This window comes from Dermacentor albipictus, chromosome 3 (genome assembly GCF_038994185.2).
Source record: "Dermacentor albipictus isolate Rhodes 1998 colony chromosome 3, USDA_Dalb.pri_finalv2, whole genome shotgun sequence".
NCBI classification, from domain to species: Eukaryota; Metazoa; Arthropoda; class Arachnida; order Ixodida; family Ixodidae; genus Dermacentor; species Dermacentor albipictus.
In genome coordinates this window covers 27,344,985-27,363,174 of record NC_091823.1, presented here as the reverse complement: position 1 = coordinate 27,363,174, position 18,190 = coordinate 27,344,985, and the positions used below count along the sequence as shown (strand labels likewise).

The 18,190-nt window shown below is 41.8% G+C and overlaps 1 protein-coding gene across 1 annotated transcript in view; it reads left to right on the top strand.

Annotated features, from left to right (window-relative positions):
• LOC139057337 (calpain-D-like) overlaps positions 1-16,401 on the top strand; it is a 31,525-nt gene extending 15,124 nt beyond the window's left edge. Inside the window, exons 7-12 of the mRNA XM_070535300.1 lie at positions 154-279; positions 2,494-2,646; positions 3,135-3,299; positions 4,592-4,934; positions 7,832-8,010; positions 8,435-16,401. Of these exons, the coding sequence (XP_070391401.1) occupies positions 154-279; positions 2,494-2,646; positions 3,135-3,299; positions 4,592-4,934; positions 7,832-8,010; positions 8,435-8,612 (1,144 nt within the window). The 3' untranslated portion in view covers positions 8,613-16,401. The remainder of the gene's footprint in view (positions 1-153; positions 280-2,493; positions 2,647-3,134; positions 3,300-4,591; positions 4,935-7,831; positions 8,011-8,434) is intronic.
• The last annotated feature ends 1,789 nt before the right edge of the window (positions 16,402-18,190 follow it).

Below are 18,190 nucleotides of genomic sequence, written 5' to 3'. Positions count from 1 at the left end.
AACAACAAACACTTGAAAGGGTCTTTGGTGTCATTGTCAGCTTGCAACTAGTGGCTTGTCTCCTAAAGGTGTTGAGAAGAATTGAGAGATGGTGAATACAGTGCTGAAAAGGTGGCTTTGTACTAATTCTTGTCTATTTTGCCTTGAACAAAGGTTTCTGATGGGTGCCTCTTGTGGTTCCGGCAACATGCAAGTGAATGACCAGGATTACCATGCAGTGGGACTGCGCCCACGACACGCCTACTCGGTGCTCGACGTCCAAGACGTTGAGGGAGTTAGGTGAGTTGCTCGTGACCGTACACACTGTCTGTAAACATTGTCGTTAAGATTTTTGCCATAGCTTATAGCCCTCAAAGTGATACTTCGCTGATACTGTTAAGCCTACGTATTAATAGCTGTGCCTTAATTTAGTTCCTCTTAGGCATGTTGTTTATGCAGTAGAACCCCATTAATACGTTCCTGCTACGTATGTTTTCCCAGTACCAACGTTCGCAATCGACAACACAAAAAATGAACCAATAGAGTTGCACTAATTTTTCACCGATTCATACGTTCCCAGGAAACACGATTTTTTGGCACCAACATTCGGTACGTCGCCAAACTGTGACTGTATGATATGTTTCCCGGCCGCTAGATCCTATGTAAACAAGAAAACACGCAAGGCATGCGCGATCGAGAACAGTTTATAGCTGCCTGCCGCAACAGCTTCACCGCAAGACTTGCCGGCCCGTCTCACATGAAAACGCTGCTGTGCACTCAGTTTCTCATTTCTGTAGCGGCAAATCACCTCTGGGGTCATTGCGCGCTGAATTCACAGCTATCACTGCCAATCCTATTGCGATAAGCATCTTCACCTATCTGTTTCACAGTGTATGGTGCCGTAGGAAGTGTAGCACACGCTTTTTTAATAGTCAATAACCAAAACGTGTCGCCGTGCTGCAGACTGCAATCATGTACGTTTTTCAACCACTAGATCCAATGTGAACAAGAAAAGATGTGAGGCGCATGTGATCGAGAACAGTATATAGCCACCCGTCTCACATGAAAACGACAGCAGGCACAGTTTCTTATTCTAGTACTAGGAAAATCACCGCCCAGGTCATTGCACGCCACATTCACAGCTATCTCTGCTGAACCTATTGCAATAAGCATTTTCACCTTTCCGTCTTACAGCGTGTGGTGCGTAGTGCCATTGGTAGCATACTGCACGCTTTTAGTAGGCGACGATCAATGCGCCACCGTTCCTTGCTGCAGGCGGCGCAATGTGGGCATCACGTTTTATCACGTTTCCTTTCGGGAGCATCCCACGTCACCCACCAGCTCGATTTCATTTTGGTCTCCCATCGCCCTCTTAAAACACCACACAATAGGAAAACACCAAAAGACATCGCAGGCTGTCTGAACACTACCAGCTCGACATGCGTCAATGTCTCGTGCCGCAACGATCAGCACGACGCTTCGGGTTACGTAGATGTTAACAATAGTTGAATCTGTAAAATTTGTTTAGTTACTTCAGTTCGTACGTTTTCCCGGTTACTACATCTTTTTTACTATTTTGTTTCCCCAAAATGTATGGACGAGGTTCTACTGTATAGTTGTTGAATTCTGTACATGTTGCTCGTTATGATTATGGTACACGAAATATACGTCGCTTTCTTTTTCTGCACCCTGTGCCCCATTGGACAATAGAAAGGATTTTACATAAAAAGGCTTTCGAATATTTTTGTTGTTGCATATCTCTGCCAATTACCAAACAAGAACATACTAAATGCACAAACTTTTCAGTTTTCTCTTCCTTGCACAGGTCATAAGCAAAATTATTAATGTCTTCTGTGTTTTTGTTATATTACGTTCAAATGTTAAAAAAGAAACTCAGATTGCCAATCGTTTGAGACAAATAAAGTAAAAACAAAGTAATGAAATAATTATTCACACACTAGGATCACAAAGCTGACGTTAGATAAGATTATTGCTCTAAATGTCAACATTTTTTTTAGTTTTAACATCATTCTGTTTGCGGCCAGGTCAGTGTCTATAGCTGCAGTCTGCTTACTGGGAGCATTCATACAGTGATACAAATCTTTCCCAATCAATTCTTACAAAATGACTTAGCTTGATGTATGGTGATGGTCATAATTGAAATCACCTGCATGTATTGGTGCACATTGACTTGAAATGGTGCTGTAGGCATTGACCGTAGTTTTACACAAATACTGTGGTATCTCAAGTTTCACACTTGTTTATCGCAAGGTTATCAAGCGTGAGAGTGAAAAAGGGTGCACTAAAATAGAATAGCTATTGCTGCAACTGCATGGCGGGTTCAAATAAAGCTACGAGAGTACTTCGTCCAGGCAGTTTGGAGAAGGAAGGGATAGAGGGGCACTTCTTGAGACTTAATTCCCCTGCAGACCATTAAAGGAATGTGTGGTGACTGGCTGTTCTGCCTCATGGTATATGTTGATGTGATTGTCAAAGTTGGTTTTCCAATTCCAGGCTGGTACGCCTTCGAAATCCATGGGGCCACTATTCTTGGAGAGGTGACTGGTCTGACAACTCTCCTCTCTGGACACCTGAAATGCGGGAAGCACTGATGCCTCATGGGGCTGATGATGGTGTATTCTGGATGTCATTCAGCGACGTCCTAAAGTGAGTACAGGAAGTCTCTCTTTATGTTTACGCGGTTTCATCATTAAAGAAACAACTGTGCATGATACAGTATTAAATGCGCTGGTCATTAACCTTTACTCTGGAGGTCATTAAGCAAAGTTTGTAGGTTAACAGGAGAGTCACTCTTTGGGTTGTGGCTGCTAAGTAAAGGATACATGAGCACTGCAGGTTTGCGCATGAGTCACTCAGGAGTATGCTGAAATATTATCCATTTATGTTTTCTAGCAAGAAAGCCAACCTTGTTAGTCATGCTTTGATGGTCGTGGTGGGGCCTCTTTCATGATGGGCGGTATGGCAGCAGTTGCAGCATGCTGTAGCAATAGTACTTTCTTATGTTACTCTCAGGTGTTACTCAGGAGCGGCAGATAGCTGGACTGTTTGCATTTCCAGTGCTGTCGGGTGTAAGAGCTGCCTTTGTGGGCATTACAGGCCATGCTTAGCCACAGCAAATATATTATTTTCAACAGGTTCTTTGATTGCATCGACATATGCAAAGTTCGGGTTGACTGGAACGAGGTTCGCCTGCAAGGCGTGCTTCCACCGCAGACAGACAAGGACAGCCAAGCTGTCACCCTGCTCACAGTTCTCGAAGGCACTGAAGTAGAGTTTGGCCTTTTTCAGGAAGGCCAGAGGTGAGGTGCTTCTTATTGCAGTGAATAGCTGTTGAGGGTTTATTACATAGTTTTCAGGCTCTCCATGCTTGCATGCTAGTACTGCTAGTACTCCATGCTAGTACTGCCACCTTTGAAGTTAAACCACTAGACTGAGCCCTGTGGCAAAGTTCACTGCTTGTCTTGGAGAAACTTCCTGGAATCATATGTGAGCAAATTATCATTGCTCGAATTGCAGTTTCAAATCTGCTACAGGAAAGGCGTAATATCTTATGCTATATCTCAGCAGAAATTGTCATACGTAATTAGAAGGAGTTGTGCGACATGCTCAAGGGCTTCTGGCTTGACACTTTCTTGCCCACGGAAAAAGCAGCAGTTTTTGAGTAGTCTTGTAAATACTTCTTTTTCCTATCACAGAGCATGCTTGATACTAAATTGTATAGTACCAAATTGAAAAGGAAGAAATCCTCTTTCCAACAGTATTAGTCCCAAACAACATGTTTATTAAAAAGAATTTGAAAAATAATATCCAATTAAAAATTTAGTACAAAAAAGAAAAGGTTTTATAAGAACGTCATTTTTGCTTTGCACAGAAAAAGCTGAAAAAATTTCAGAATATAAATTTGTAACACAAAGTACCCATGCAATATTTGAGCAAACATCACCTTCCTATGTAAAACGTTCCTTGAGCAGTTATATGCAGTGCGCCAAAAGCGACAGGGCCCTTACAGAAGAACTGGCTAAGCAAGGAAGCTAAGCTGCAACTGGCTGAGCTATACACTCTGAGCTATAACTGGCTACATGTCTTGTGGAAGGGGGACTTGCCCATCATTGTGTGGCGCTGATTCATCTCTGAACATTTCGTTCAACTGGTGTTGCAGATAGGAGAATCAGCAACAGACAGTTAATGAGCCTTTCTTCTGGTTCTTAACCCTGAGAGGCTGATACAACATGTAGCTTTTGCTTCACTGCACAGAGCTGGTGAGACAAAGCACAGAGCACTAGCCAAAGCCAACATGCATGTGCTTAAATCGAGCATCACATAATTTGCACCAAATTTGTGTGCTTCACTCTGGTTGGCGTAGCAGAAGTTGGCTGTACTGACACTTGCCAGCATTGTTGTTGTTTAATTATTTATTAAAAGAATGAAGAGTAAAAAGCTAAAGAAAGGATAAGTCAGGGCAATGCATTAAATTATAAGTCTTGGTGTCAAGCTTGGCACTGCAGATTGGAGGCTGTAGAGCCAGTATTTGCATGGATCGTGCAATGCAGTGAGTGCAAGTGTTGTATGTTTGTCGTAACATCCCATGCAGGAGTGCTGAACGTTCTCGGCGCTGCCAGTTGGACTTGTGCGTGGTTGTGTTCCGGGCACAGGACCCTGCTGCGGGCCTCGTAGGCCCGCTGGTGAAGCACTCCAAACGACAGGTTCGCAGCTTTGTCGGCTGCAACGCAGTGCTTGACCCAGGTTCCTACATGGTCGTCTGTCTTGCCTTCAACCACTGGCACACAAGCCTCACGAAAATCGACCAGTACCCAAAGTTCCTGCTAGCCATTCACAGCTCCAAGCGGCTGCTGGTCGAGACGGTCATTCCGCATGCCAACGTGCTGGCCGATGCCATAATCAATCTGACTGTGGCCAAGGGAAGGAGACACGAGGTGCACAGGCTGCCATTCCTTTTCGTTTTAGATGCAGTAGCATTCATAAACATAGCCCTTTGCCTTAAAGGGACCCTGAAACGATTTTGGCGGTTTTCTACAAACGTACCGAGTCGTTAGAGTAGGTTCTTCTGATCATTAATTGATGCATCTAAGTGCTCTGCGTAAAGCGTGTAATTTATTATAAGGTTTTAAAAATACCCATCGCTGCCGATCGCAGCGCACTGCTTGGCGGAATTTTAAGCCGCCCCTACCCATATGATGCAAATAACTCATATTACGTCACATGGGCGAGCTATCTGATTGGCTGACCAGGGCGCGAGGTCGATAATTTTCCCAACTTTATGGTGAACAAATGATGCTCGTAATAGTTGGAATGTTAGTTACTTTGTTTTTGTAAAAAGAAAATAACTTAAAGAGAATACACAAGAATAGTTTTTTAGTACACTTCAGCACTTCCGGCACACAGCAAGTGTCGTCTGCTTGTGTTACAACGTACTCCATTTTGACGAGAGCTCCGCGGTCAGAGTCAGTCTCAGTCTTTTCGCGAGCACTATGATTCGACTTTGTTGCCTTGTGGACTGCAAACCTAGCGACCTGCAAACCGCAAGTCCAGTATTAGGGCAAACGCAAGCGCAAGGGGACAGGGTCTGGCCGCTTGACTGTGCCGGGATGAGCCACAAGATGAGCAGAAGGGCAAATGTGAACGGTCTGCACGGTGCAGCCACCTGGTGGCACAGAGCTCAACCATACACAGTAGCAGCAACGAAGTGTATCCTTTGCTGCTGGTGTGTATTTTTTCCAGGAGTGTAATCATCAACACGTTGATTTATAAATGTTTGAAATGCTTTACACTTGGTTAGAGCAATATTAGCGCTTTGTTTGACTGGTTAAGCGCTGCGCCAGCAAGTGTCTGGACCGTGCAGACCGATCAGGCTGCTCACGTACGTCTACGCTAAAGTTCCTTCATCAGCTTGAGCTTATGCCTCCAGTCATTTGCCGAAATGACCAGCTTGCCTGTTTTTAGCGGAGTACCGGACACGTTCGGCGCTACGACAGAATGCGCGCAACGCACGCTGCTTCGATAGCTCTCGTTCGACGGCCAAGCGGCTAGCGGAGAGGTCTTGCACGGGAGGGGGCGTGCTCCTAAACAACCGGAAGTGAGCGGTGTGACGTCGCATCGTGACGCTGAACCAGTGAAGGCGGAGCTTAGCGCCGCTCGCTCGGCGAACGAGTTGAGGAGGAAAAGCATAGCTAGGGAGGAGGGTAACTTCTAATCGCTTGCAGCTCCATTAATACGTAACGCTTCACTTAAATTGTGGTGCGAATGTTCTACTTAAGCTGTACCATACACGCCTACAAAATTTGTCCGAACCGTTTCAGGGGCCCTTTAAGAGAAGCTGTGTTTCATGCAGAGGATGCTCACAATAATGCTTCCGTGAGTTTATTACGCCTTTGGCCTTGTACATACCAGCTCCTAAGCAAGCTACATTCGTACTGCTTTTCTTTTGGCAAGGTGAGGTTTGGTCAACTTGGCCATGTTTAGTAGTATGACAGCATGAAACTAATAAACAAGAAGAATGAGGATTAACCGAGGGGCCCGATTTTTATTAGTCATATCATAAGAAGCCAACAGACACTGACACCAAGGACAACATAGGGGAAATTACTTGTGCTTAATAAATGAAATTAAGAAGCAATAAATAATGGAAATGTAAGTGGATGAAAAAACAACTTGGTGCAGGTGGGGAATGATTCCACAACCTTCGCATTCCGTGTCTGATTCTCTACCAATTGAGCTACCGCGGCGCTGTTTCCCCATCCACTTTCTTGGGTACTTATGTTTCCTAGTAGAACCCTGGGAGTGTTATACAGCGCCACCACTCACAGACCTATGAAGCTAAGTGGGACATGAAACTAAGTGGGACAAAACTAAATATGTGCTCTCTGTGCTGGCACAGACAAGTGCTGCTTGGGAACAGTGCTTGTTCATGTCATAATGTCTGTTTAGGTCCCTGTTAGTTCGGCACGATTATGTCACCTGTTCAGTGTTCTTTTGTGGCACAGAAAAAATTAATGCTATAAACCAAGGATGCCTGTTCCAAACTTCAAATAAAAATGAACTTTACAGATTATTTTCTTTAGTGCTTTTTTAATTACTAACAAAATGTGCCTATAATTATGTTATGTTCACATGGAAGAAGCCAGTCTATGTGAATGGGCATTTTGGCCAGCATTTGCACAGAGTGGTGTAAGCCGAAGACACCTTTTATGTCCTTATACAAAATAGCATAAATATACAACTTCACAGTTCTTTTCTGCTGAAGGTCCCGTCAAATCACTCTACTGTGCAGTAAGTTCCAATGCATGAAATATATTTCCATGCAAATTCCTCTGCTCAAGAAGACTGCGCTGTGAAAAAAATGGGCGAACAAACTAGTTGACAATTATTCCTTGTTAAAATTTTGACTGTGAGATGGCATTTTGTGCAAATAAATTATGATTGCACCAATACTTCAAGAGGTTTAGTATGCCCGGCTTTCCGGTAAACACAAATGAACTGGGTGTTTTACCAAATGAACGGAGGCGCCATTATGAAAGGCCTGCACTGTGCGCCTACTTGGTGGTGCACAGCTCAACCAGACAAACACGGAGCTAATATTGCTGTAACCAAGTGTATTTTACTTTGCTGCTGGTCTCAATTTTCGGCAGCAACACGATTACACCACTGCTAAAAATTTGCCAAAATACTGGATGCGCTAATACTCTCTATTTTGTGTGCAAGCTGTATGTGGCATCCAATTTGCTTGAGGACTGCCATGTGTGCTTGTGTGAATGGTTATTTGATGACTTCTGTTTTATTTTGTGTTTATGTATATGTGTGTATGTATTTCCAGGGGCGTGAGGGCATGACTGCGTACTACCTGACAAAAGGCTGGGCTGGCCTCGTGGTGGTTGTGGAGAACCGGTTACCCGACCGCTTTGTCCAAGTGATCTGCGACTGCTCTGAGAGTGTCAATGTGGTTTCTACCAGAGCAACCCTCAGGACTGTCGACAGCATTCCACCGCTACACAGGTGAGCCTTATATGGGCTTTACCAATGTGTAAATGTGCTTAACAGATGTAGACAATAGAAAGGAGCGTGTGTCTAGACTTTTCTGTTGTCTAAATCTTTGTGTTGTCCACATCTGTTATAATCACATTCACGCACTTGTGAGGCTCAATAACTCACCCAACTAGTTGTGTTATATAAGCTAATTAGCCCATCATTTGCAGCAGGTATCATAAACATGCAGTCAGTGTGTCTTTTCTATCATGTGGTAACATTCTCAACCTTGCAAGTTTTAACTATTTGCATACACTATACATTACTACTGTATAGCAATTTTTCAAATTGGAAGCTTAACAAGATATTCTACTTGCATTCAAGATTTCGAATATTTGCACATAGCTTATTAAGTTATTACACTGCAGTGAAACGCTGTCTGCTCTCTGTGCAGGCAAGTTATTATCGTCCTCACTCAACTCGAAGGCAGTGGCGGCTTCTCTATTGCTCATCGCCTGACTCATCGGGTGTCCTTCACGGGCGGCCTGCACGACTGGGGACCCTCGGCGACCAATCATGTGCCGCCAATCGACCGCAAGGTGTATGGGCTGCACACTCCAAGGCCTCTCTGATTGTCTTATCTGAAGAGTGCCGCCTTAAATTTGGGAGACTTTCACTGGTGTTGTACATTTGAAAGTTCTTGCATGCATTTCAAGCATGTGAAGCTGCTGCGGTTGGCTACAGCCTCGAGAGGCCTCTACAATTTGTGCAAACTGCCCATTGCTTTTGGATGGAAAAAGCATGTAGTCGCATTCTCACTAGGCGGGATGCTAGGGACTGTGCAAGACTGCAGATGTGCAGTGCATTCATAAGCATGCCTTTTTTACTTCTTTAAAGGTAAAATATGTAGCCACAGAGATCACTTTATGTGCTTGATTTCAACAGGCGCACCTTTCACAATGAAATCTATCTTAGCGCCTCTTCTACAAAGAAAAGCACGCACACACGGGATAGCATTTCTTTAGCAGTAATGAAGAACACACACACAGTCACATCCCAGATCACTGCAGAGAACATGTAAATGTTTGTGTTTTCATGGTACGCATTTAGAAAAGTAAAAAAGAACAACAGGTCTAGATACACATTTGTAAAAGTGTCAGTCAGAATATATCTAGTCTAGTCTGACACCCATTCTACCTTCGTTTTGAAGGTTAGGAGCCTGGAAGAAAGAAGGCTTGCAGCAGCCTTCGCGGCTTGCAGGTTAGTATGGTGTACACTTAAAGATGTTGCACCTTTTATGGTGTAATTACTACTCGCAACAATAGCTGAAGTCATCCATTTGGTTACTTCCTTCCTCCAATGCCTCATGTCTGGTGTTTTCTGTTGGGAACACAGTGGACACACATAACATTCCCAACAGTACAGTAATTAGTGCGTGTCATTAGAGAAAGAAAGTGCCCACAAGTGCGATGATGATTGTCATTGGTGGACAACAAATCAAACCGTAAAGGGAGCAACATTTTTTAGGGTGCAGGAGAAGTCATTGCCCACACTCGTGAAGCACAAACCCACTGCCCTTTAATTACCAGAGTCAGAGGCAATTCAGTGGTGTTTGCCCAGTGTCACTAAAATCTATAGACTCGGTCACAATTGTTTAGCCTGTTATTCCGAGGTTATTATAGAACACATGAGCTTCAATTGGCTCTTCTGCACATTTCACTTTCATAGTGGAGGGATTGTCCTAACCCTGGTGCAGCCACCTCTGAATGGCTTCGAGTTAGACTGCGTGTGTTGAGGATCTTGTGCAAAAACAGCTGGTACATCTAAAATGGAAAAATGTTTCTTTCCATTAGTGAACAGTTGTTTCTTGTAGTGTGGAGTGGGAGTTTTCTAGCTGTAATGGGTGTGAGAAAGGAGTGCAATTGTTTGTCAACCATGCCCGCATTCATGCTCTATTTTTGTGGCAAGTCTGGTTTGCAAGCTGCATCATTGACTTGCTTATGTTGGAAAGGCTGGCTTTAACAATGCCATGGATACTGAGCGTGGCGCTCACATAGTGTAGGGTACTGAAATTGACTGTGCCACCCGAGCTCTAAACGTTCAGGTGAATTTGTGCACATTGCATCCAAAGTGACAGTTTCTTTACTGGTCTTTAGGGTGTATTAGTGTAGCAAAGGTCAGACCAGTGTTGACATGTACCAGAATACTGATAGGCATAGAATCAAACAGCAGTGCCCATGGTATCATCTTGTAACTACCGTTTAACTGAAGTGCACAGGGCTTTTGATTGAAATTAGCAGTTGTCTCTATTAATCTCGTAGTGTAAATGCTCTGATATAATCATTGTGATTGCCAACTTTCCCGACTTTCCTGCGAAGTTTACAAAATTGGATACGCTTTACAATTTTACGAATGTCGCATCAAGGTTTACGAAAAATAAATTTTGTTAAAGAAAAAGTTTCGCTCGTTGGTCTCTGACCCTACTGTTAAAAGTCTTCTGAGGATTAAAGGATGCGAGATGGATACTACTTGCTTTGAGCAATTTTATACAGGCGCAAATTTATCCTGAAGCAAGGGAAATTGCCAACAGCAAAGTCGTTTAATAACACCACTGTGATCTAAAAACAAAATGTGTTACTTCTCATTTGCTGCTGTCCTAACATTGCTGCTGCTGCTTGTGCACTGCATCTAAAGCTAAATCATTGTTAAAGTATCTATATGTTCGACATAAATTGTCTGCTTACTGCAAACCTTAAAAAAAAGTGTCCTATTCTGTCCTTATCCCCCCCCCCCCCCCTCCTGCTTCTTTGTGTCGTGTCAACTTTTACAAATTTAATCTTCATTGGTTGGCAGGTGTGGTACTCTGACATACTTCTGTAAAAGAGAGTCGTGGAATGCAAAATGTTGCTAATGCATCATCGTTGATTGCGATGCAAGAAGATCTTGCCATTAGCACTGCTGCTCTCATATACGTCTTCCGGTATTCTGGTACACGTCTACATTAGCATGTCTCTGCTATGCTAAAGCTCTCTCTTTGCTTTCGGAGGAGAGGCTGGAACAAGGGTTTATGCTGCTGTCAGTATGCTGCCTCACATTTTCTGCAACAACGCAGCCCCATCATCTACAAGGTGTTATATTTTTTCTAGTTACATTGTAAGTTATATTTATGCTTTATATGTTGTTAATTTATTACCTCTCTCCCCTTTTTCTTCTTTACTGAATTGTGTGAAGCAACATTCCACGCTCTGCAGAAGCATTTGCATAATATAGTGCACTAAACTGTTTACATGCACGAACGCATGTCAGACGCGTGGACATTTAAAAACTTATTAAATCTCGATATCCTCCCCTTCGATTAGGAAAAGAAAGCATCATGAAGTCTTTGTTCTGCATCTCTCTCTCTTCTTCCCCTAATATTTATGTTTGTTGTGGACAGAACATGCGAGAAGGCAAAGTTAGTAGGGGTATTTTTCAGATTTTATTTTGTGTAGATGTTACTACTTACCATTCTAGCTCAGTTTTGAAGAATACTCACTGCTCAAGTCACAGCATGCTTTTTAGGTATTATATATATATATATATATATATATATTTGTTGAATTTTGTTTCAGGTATTTAAGAGTATACATATTCGATATGTTTGATCTGCACTACTATTTTCATTGTAATAGATGTCCTAAACTAATGCAACACAATGGGAATGTGCTTTGTGCCCTCATTCTCATGCTGTTATTGCAGGGACGCTGCCTAATAAGAAAAGCCATTAGGTCTGCTAACAGAACTGATTGAAAGATTTCGTGCTGGCTTTCCTGATTTAAAAAAAAATTATTATAAGAGAGAGAATTAGAAATAGTGGCGACGCAAGCATATCTTCATGGCACATTTAATCTCATTTTTGCTTTGAACTAACTAGTAATCTGAACTCGCTTTTAAGGTATGTGATGCGATCACCTAAACCCACAGTATTACTTCAGTCACTTGTGTAATTAATTGTTGTGTGCAGACATGTCAGTGTTCCTGTCAACAAAACACAAGTCTGTTCTGGTTTATTGCTTCGTAGGTTTTATAGCCTTGAGGTCATGTAAACATGGACAGGTTAGTGCAGTAATTATATTTTAAGTGAAATTTTGCTTTTTGTTGCTGTGAGATCCAAAGATTAGTCAATAATGTGTTCTTTTTTTCTTTTCATTATTATTTCTTTTTTAGAGTTAAAAAATGGGACAAAATTATTTTTATGTGTTTGCTACTTTGCCCAGGAGAAATTGTTCAAATATAACCTACTGGTTCAAGTGGATCACAGGCCTATTTCTGTTTGCTACTCATCAGAAGTGAGCAATCAACAAAAGCCAACTGAAGTGGCTAATGAACTGGTCCACCTGGTTACTCAATTTTCATGTGTATCATGTTGAACAATGTGAAATGTATCATGTCATTATTCTCAAAGGCAGAGGCCAGATTTAAACATGCTTTGTTTATAGTAATCATTTCTTTTTCTTTTTGAACAACTGTATAGCTTTCTTAAGCTTCATTACATAGTCAGTCATTTTCTCTTCTAATAGTCAACCTGTTACTGCAATATTATTTAAAATATTATTTTAAAACAATAATTTATCAGTGTAAAGTGATTCAGTACTTGTATTTAGTGTCCCTTGAAGCTTTAAGCTGCATTTCGTGCGGGAAAATTCTAGTTCATAGCAGTCTGTAAAAACGACAAGCTGATCTAGTCTCTTTGCTTACGCCAGTTCCAAAGCAAACGTCGAAAAGTATGCTACAATATTTATTTTCATTTGATTCCTTTCTGACCTTACCATATTGTGCCCTAGCTAGCCCAACTTCTTTCCACATTCTAATTTCCGCCCCTGCAAAGACAACCTTCCAAAAGTCTAGTCTGATTGGCTGATGTAGCGGAAGCAGCAATGTCTATTCAAATATGACGAGAACAGTGCAAGCACACCCACAGCACACTCTCAGAAAGCTCTTCATTATACCAGCTGCTGAAATCCCCTTAAGCTCCTTGTTTCAAAATCTGGACCCAGTGTTCGGCAAACAGCACGGAGGTCTGATGACTGCTACATCACCTGCGGACAGCAAAACTAACCATAAAACGGCAGTTCTTGAGCAGCACAACACATTAAGATCTCAGGACGCACTGTAGGCAAGATTGAATGTAGTACTTTGATTCAGCACCTTTATTCAGTCAGATTAGCCATTCAAAAAGCTTTGTACCGGCTGATAGGGGCACTTTGTTTCATGATGTCTTGCTATGGTGATGCATCCGTCAGTTAACCACCCCTAGAAAGGTCCCCAAGCTTGCCCAGAGTTTGAAGCAAAGTTCCAGAACTGGTACATTTGAAAAACTCTTGACCTGTATAACGTAAGGATTCCTCTTCCTCTATTCTATTCTCATCATCACCAGCACATAGCCGATTGATCCCAGTGATAACATAGGTGAAGTGCCCCTTGGACCACTGACAAAGCGTGAAAATAAATATAATTGGAATATAATTGTTGCATTATTCCAGCCCTGCTCTCTCATAATGCTTACCATTGTTATCTATTTGCACTGCCTTCTATCTCCCAAAATTGTGAAAATGCCTACCTTGCATTAAGGCCACGAAACACTTCTCAGTCTAATAAACTATCTAAGTAGTAATGTGTTGCTTTCCTAACAGTTTTTGCTTGCAACTGTCTTGCTTTGCAAGCAAGACAGTTGTCTAATCATTTTTACAACTCTGCCTGCTCCACACCTCTCCAAGGAGACAGCTTTCTGATGTTGTATTTCATTAAAGAAGCCCACACAGAAATTGTAGATGCATGGCATTGGAGACATTGTTCTGTTGACCGATCGCTGAGGTCATTTAATGTATGGCTGCAAAACCACCATCGATCACTAGTGCATTGGATGCTTCTTGTTATAATTGAACCAGTTTGTACTTTTCCACTGGTTGAACCAATCAGACTATAATCCACCAAGATTGTCTTAACAAGGACAGGAATGGGGACAAGTTCCGTGATGATCGGCGTAGGAAAAGCATCACTAGAGTCGGTGATAAAGAGTGAAAGTAATTAATTTGGTATAGAATTAAGTGAAGTCATTTATTTGTTTTGGCTCCCAATATAGATATATCGTTTTCAGAAGAACTTCAGTTTGGCCTAGTTGGTGTTTACTGCATATCATATTGACCGCAAATAAAGATGGGGACAGTGGAAAAGAACACAAAAACGACCCCGCCGTGTCGTTTTTGCATTCTCTTCTGCTGTTCTTGTCCTTATTTGCGGTCAATATGATATGTATATTGTTTTCACTCTGACAAAGTGTTTGGTGGCAAAATTCTGCCATAATAATAAATTGGCAACCGACAGCTGGTTTTCAATACCGTGAGAAATGTTCTTGGGCAAACCATTTTGGAAGAAACATCAAATGGCGCTTGTCTTTGTGGGAGATGATCTCAGTTTCTTTTCACAGCAGATGGAATTGCTGCAAAATGTGGCTGTTGCAGCTTTTCCTACCTATGTTTGTATCTCATGCTCCGATACCTCAAAGTGTTGTGAAAACGTAAAACTCATTTACAAGAAAACTGATAGCTTTTAGTTTGCTGCCACTTATTCCACGTTATAATATTGAAATAAAAGTAACTTCTTACTAGATTGTTGTGATGTTTTACATGTAGGCATAAATTTTAATGCTGGAATGCATGGCTGACTGCATTACAGCAGTCCTATTGCAAATAAGCATAGCAGGCAGCTACAGTGCAGGCAACAAAGCCATGTCCTTTAAATAATTTAAAAGTGATAGTCCTATATTTGTTTAGCATTGGAATTAACATGATACAGAAGTCTGCCTCTGGACTGTTAGTTATGCATTGCTAACATCCTGTTAATTTTATTTTAACAGCCGGAAACCATTAGGGGAGACAAGTTTTACTGCCTGTGTGTATGGCTTTTAGGTTACACACATTTTTAAATGATTACTTGTGGAAACACATTATTTCCAGAGCTCCACCAGTCCAACTAAATTACTTGAGTAGATGAACATTACTTGCTCAGTTGATCACAATGACCAGTTACTGATTAAAATATGTTCACTAATAAACTTTTTAATTGCATCAGGGCACATGTTGCAGTAGCAGAATTGAAATGAAAACATTATGCCACAGTTGAATAGGTTCTACCACACAGCATTACTTCTAGGATGCTTTGACTGTAATGCAAATTGCCAAACTGTGTCAGCTATCACACACTTGGCTGGGGCAAGATTACTTTGTTGGACAATGTTTTGGCTTCTAAGCTTTGGCTTAGAAAACAAGTGCACAGCTCAAATGATTTCTGTGTACACGCGAGCTTCTTTCGGAAAGTCGCTTCATGAGAGGCATATTGTGGAATTCTTATCGCCTATTGTAATTCTTTGAGAAATGTTCTCACACTAGTGTTCAGAATCTTTGTATATTGTGAATTTTTTCCCAGCTGTTCTTTGCTGGCAAAGGTGTTTAAGCTTACTTCATGTTCAAGATCTTGTGTATTTTACAATATTTATTATAAGCCTGGGTTGTTTCTTGTTTAAAAACAAAGCACCGCATCGTCAGGAACAAAAGCATGTGAACGTGTTTGGGGAGCCTAGTTACGAGTGATAGGCACAAATGACCTTCGTGAAGCCACTATAGTGAAACATGTGCCGGTGATCTGTGTCATGTAACATGATTGAACGTTTGTAGAAATATAACCACTTGCGCCACTGGATTTTCAACAGGTGCAGTTCGTCAATGGTGTGCAAACGTTTTGTGATACAACTTAGAGCTGCTACTCAACTTATTGGCTCCAACTTGCAATCTGTAAATAAGTTTCAGCATTTGTATACCCAGTCGAAAGCAGAGTTTTTAAGATTTACTTACTGCATGTGACAACAGTCACCAAGCATGTCTCATGCAGTCTGTGTTTTTTGCTTTTGCAAGCAAAGGAACACAATATTGAAACATGTGCAGAGTGTGTTCATTTCAAGGTAGTGCCGTTTTCATCACCCATGTAAAGATCCATGTCGAAACCTTATTTCTTTAGCAATGACAGTGATGTTTTTCACTGCACTGCCTATAGGCTTGGTTCGTGTGTAGCTTTTGCATGCAGTGGCTTTCGTATATCATTGGTGTTACAAAAGTGCTTCTTCCACGAAGAAAAAAAAAAGGCTTTCGCAACATTCCAATTAAATTTTTGCTTATGCTGCATAAGAACACTCGAACTGTTATCAAAGCTCGTACTTTACCTGCGTGGTGACATGGACTTCAGGCTGTCCAGCCTGTATGACTTAAATTAGCTTTTTGCTGTGTCATCGCTCTTGTTTTTTTCATTTGTGTGAAAGTGTTTGTGTATGCAATGAGTCATGCCCAGTGTCAGTCATTGAAATCTATATTAAAAAAAACTGCATACGTGCGTGCTGCCATTATCTGTTGTCACTCCTTCATTCTGTTCTTTTCAAATACAAGGTCATAGGATGTCAGTTCCAATTCCTTTGATTCATTTGACACAGTGCCCACAACACTAAAGATGACAGTACAGCCAGCAGAGGGGTTGAAAAAGGCTGTTTGCTTCTGTGCATCGTTATCTGCTGCCTGCCAAGCAATAGGCATGATACACAGGTGGGGACATCCCATAGAACACAGTTCACACAAGCGCTCCCACTTGTCTTAGACCAAAGCAGGCTAAGACAGTGATGGAGCGCTGCAGGCAGTTTCTAGTGAGAACAGTGTTAAAAATGTGGGCTCTCAAAAGCACCCTTGGCAACAAAGGAGCAACAACACACAGTAAGAAACAAAAGCCTCTACACAATGCCAGCTAGCTGAACTACAATCAAGAAACGGAACACGCTGAGGCACCAAGGTTTGACTCTCTACACAAGGTTACCAAGCAAATACTGTTTATCCATACCAGACACCAACGCCCAAGTCATTTGCTTGTTGGTCAAAGGTGTGTTCAAGCAATCGGAAAGGCATCCACGGACAGTCCCGTGGAGTACACTAAGTGCCCAGTCAGTTGCATTGTTGGCGCCGTCCCCAAGCTGAAGAAGGAAACAAATTCCCCTTGCACCTGAGTATCTATACCATCAGGCGGCACTCGCATCGGAACATTTTTGCCATCTCTCATCGTGCTGTGTGGCTGACACCGCTATCAGCGGAATTGCCAGATGACTGGAAGTCAGTCCAAGTTGTGCCTATATTCAAGAAAGGCGACCGTCTATTACTACAAAATTATCGCCCGATCTCCTTAACATCTTCGTGTTGTAAACTTATCGAACACATAATAGCTAAAAAATTACACGAATTCTTAGAAGAAAACTCAGTTTTATCAAATCATCAGCATGAATTTCAAAAAGGATTTTCTACGACAACACAATTGGTTACTATAGTTCACACCTTTGCAGCTCGTCTAGATACGAACAGTCAAATTGATGTAATATTCCCAGATTACAGCAAAGCATTCAATACAGTCTCACACGATAAACTAATTACTAAGCTTCGGACGATTGGCATACCAGAATTATTCATTTCCTGGATTTCAGCCTATCTGAACAACCGCAACCAGTATGTTCAGGTGGGAGAACAACTCTCTGGCTGCCTTCCAGTAACTTCCAGTGTTCCGCAGGGGAGCGTACTTGGCCCTCTGCTTTTTTTTACTATATATTAATGATATTGTCAATGTCGTTAACGCCCCAGTTCAGATTCGTCTATTTGCTGAGGATTGTGTTTTGTTTAGAGAAGTTACCTGCATTACTGACCAATGTGACCTTAACTATAACTTAGACAATGTGTTGAAATGGTGTCAGCAATGGGGAATGCTTCTTAATGCAACTAAGTGTGTCTGTCTCCCCATAACATGCAAAAAGGTTCCCTTAGACTACACTTACAATTTAGCTGCAGCACCTTTACTGAAAGTAACTTGCTATAAATATTTAGGTTTAACATTAACGAGTGACTTATCATGGAACTTGCACATAAATACCATCTGCTCTGCTGCTTTCCGGAAACTATGCCTTCTGCGCCACAAGCTCAAGACTGCTCTGCCTAGTGTTAAACTACTCTCTTACTTTTCCTTAATTAGGCCAAAACTTGAGTATGCTTCCATAGTTTGGGACCCTCACACAAAAATTAACGTTAAGAACCTAGGAAGAATTCAAAGAAAAGCAGTACGATTTATTTACAGTAAATTTAAGGCTACTGACTCC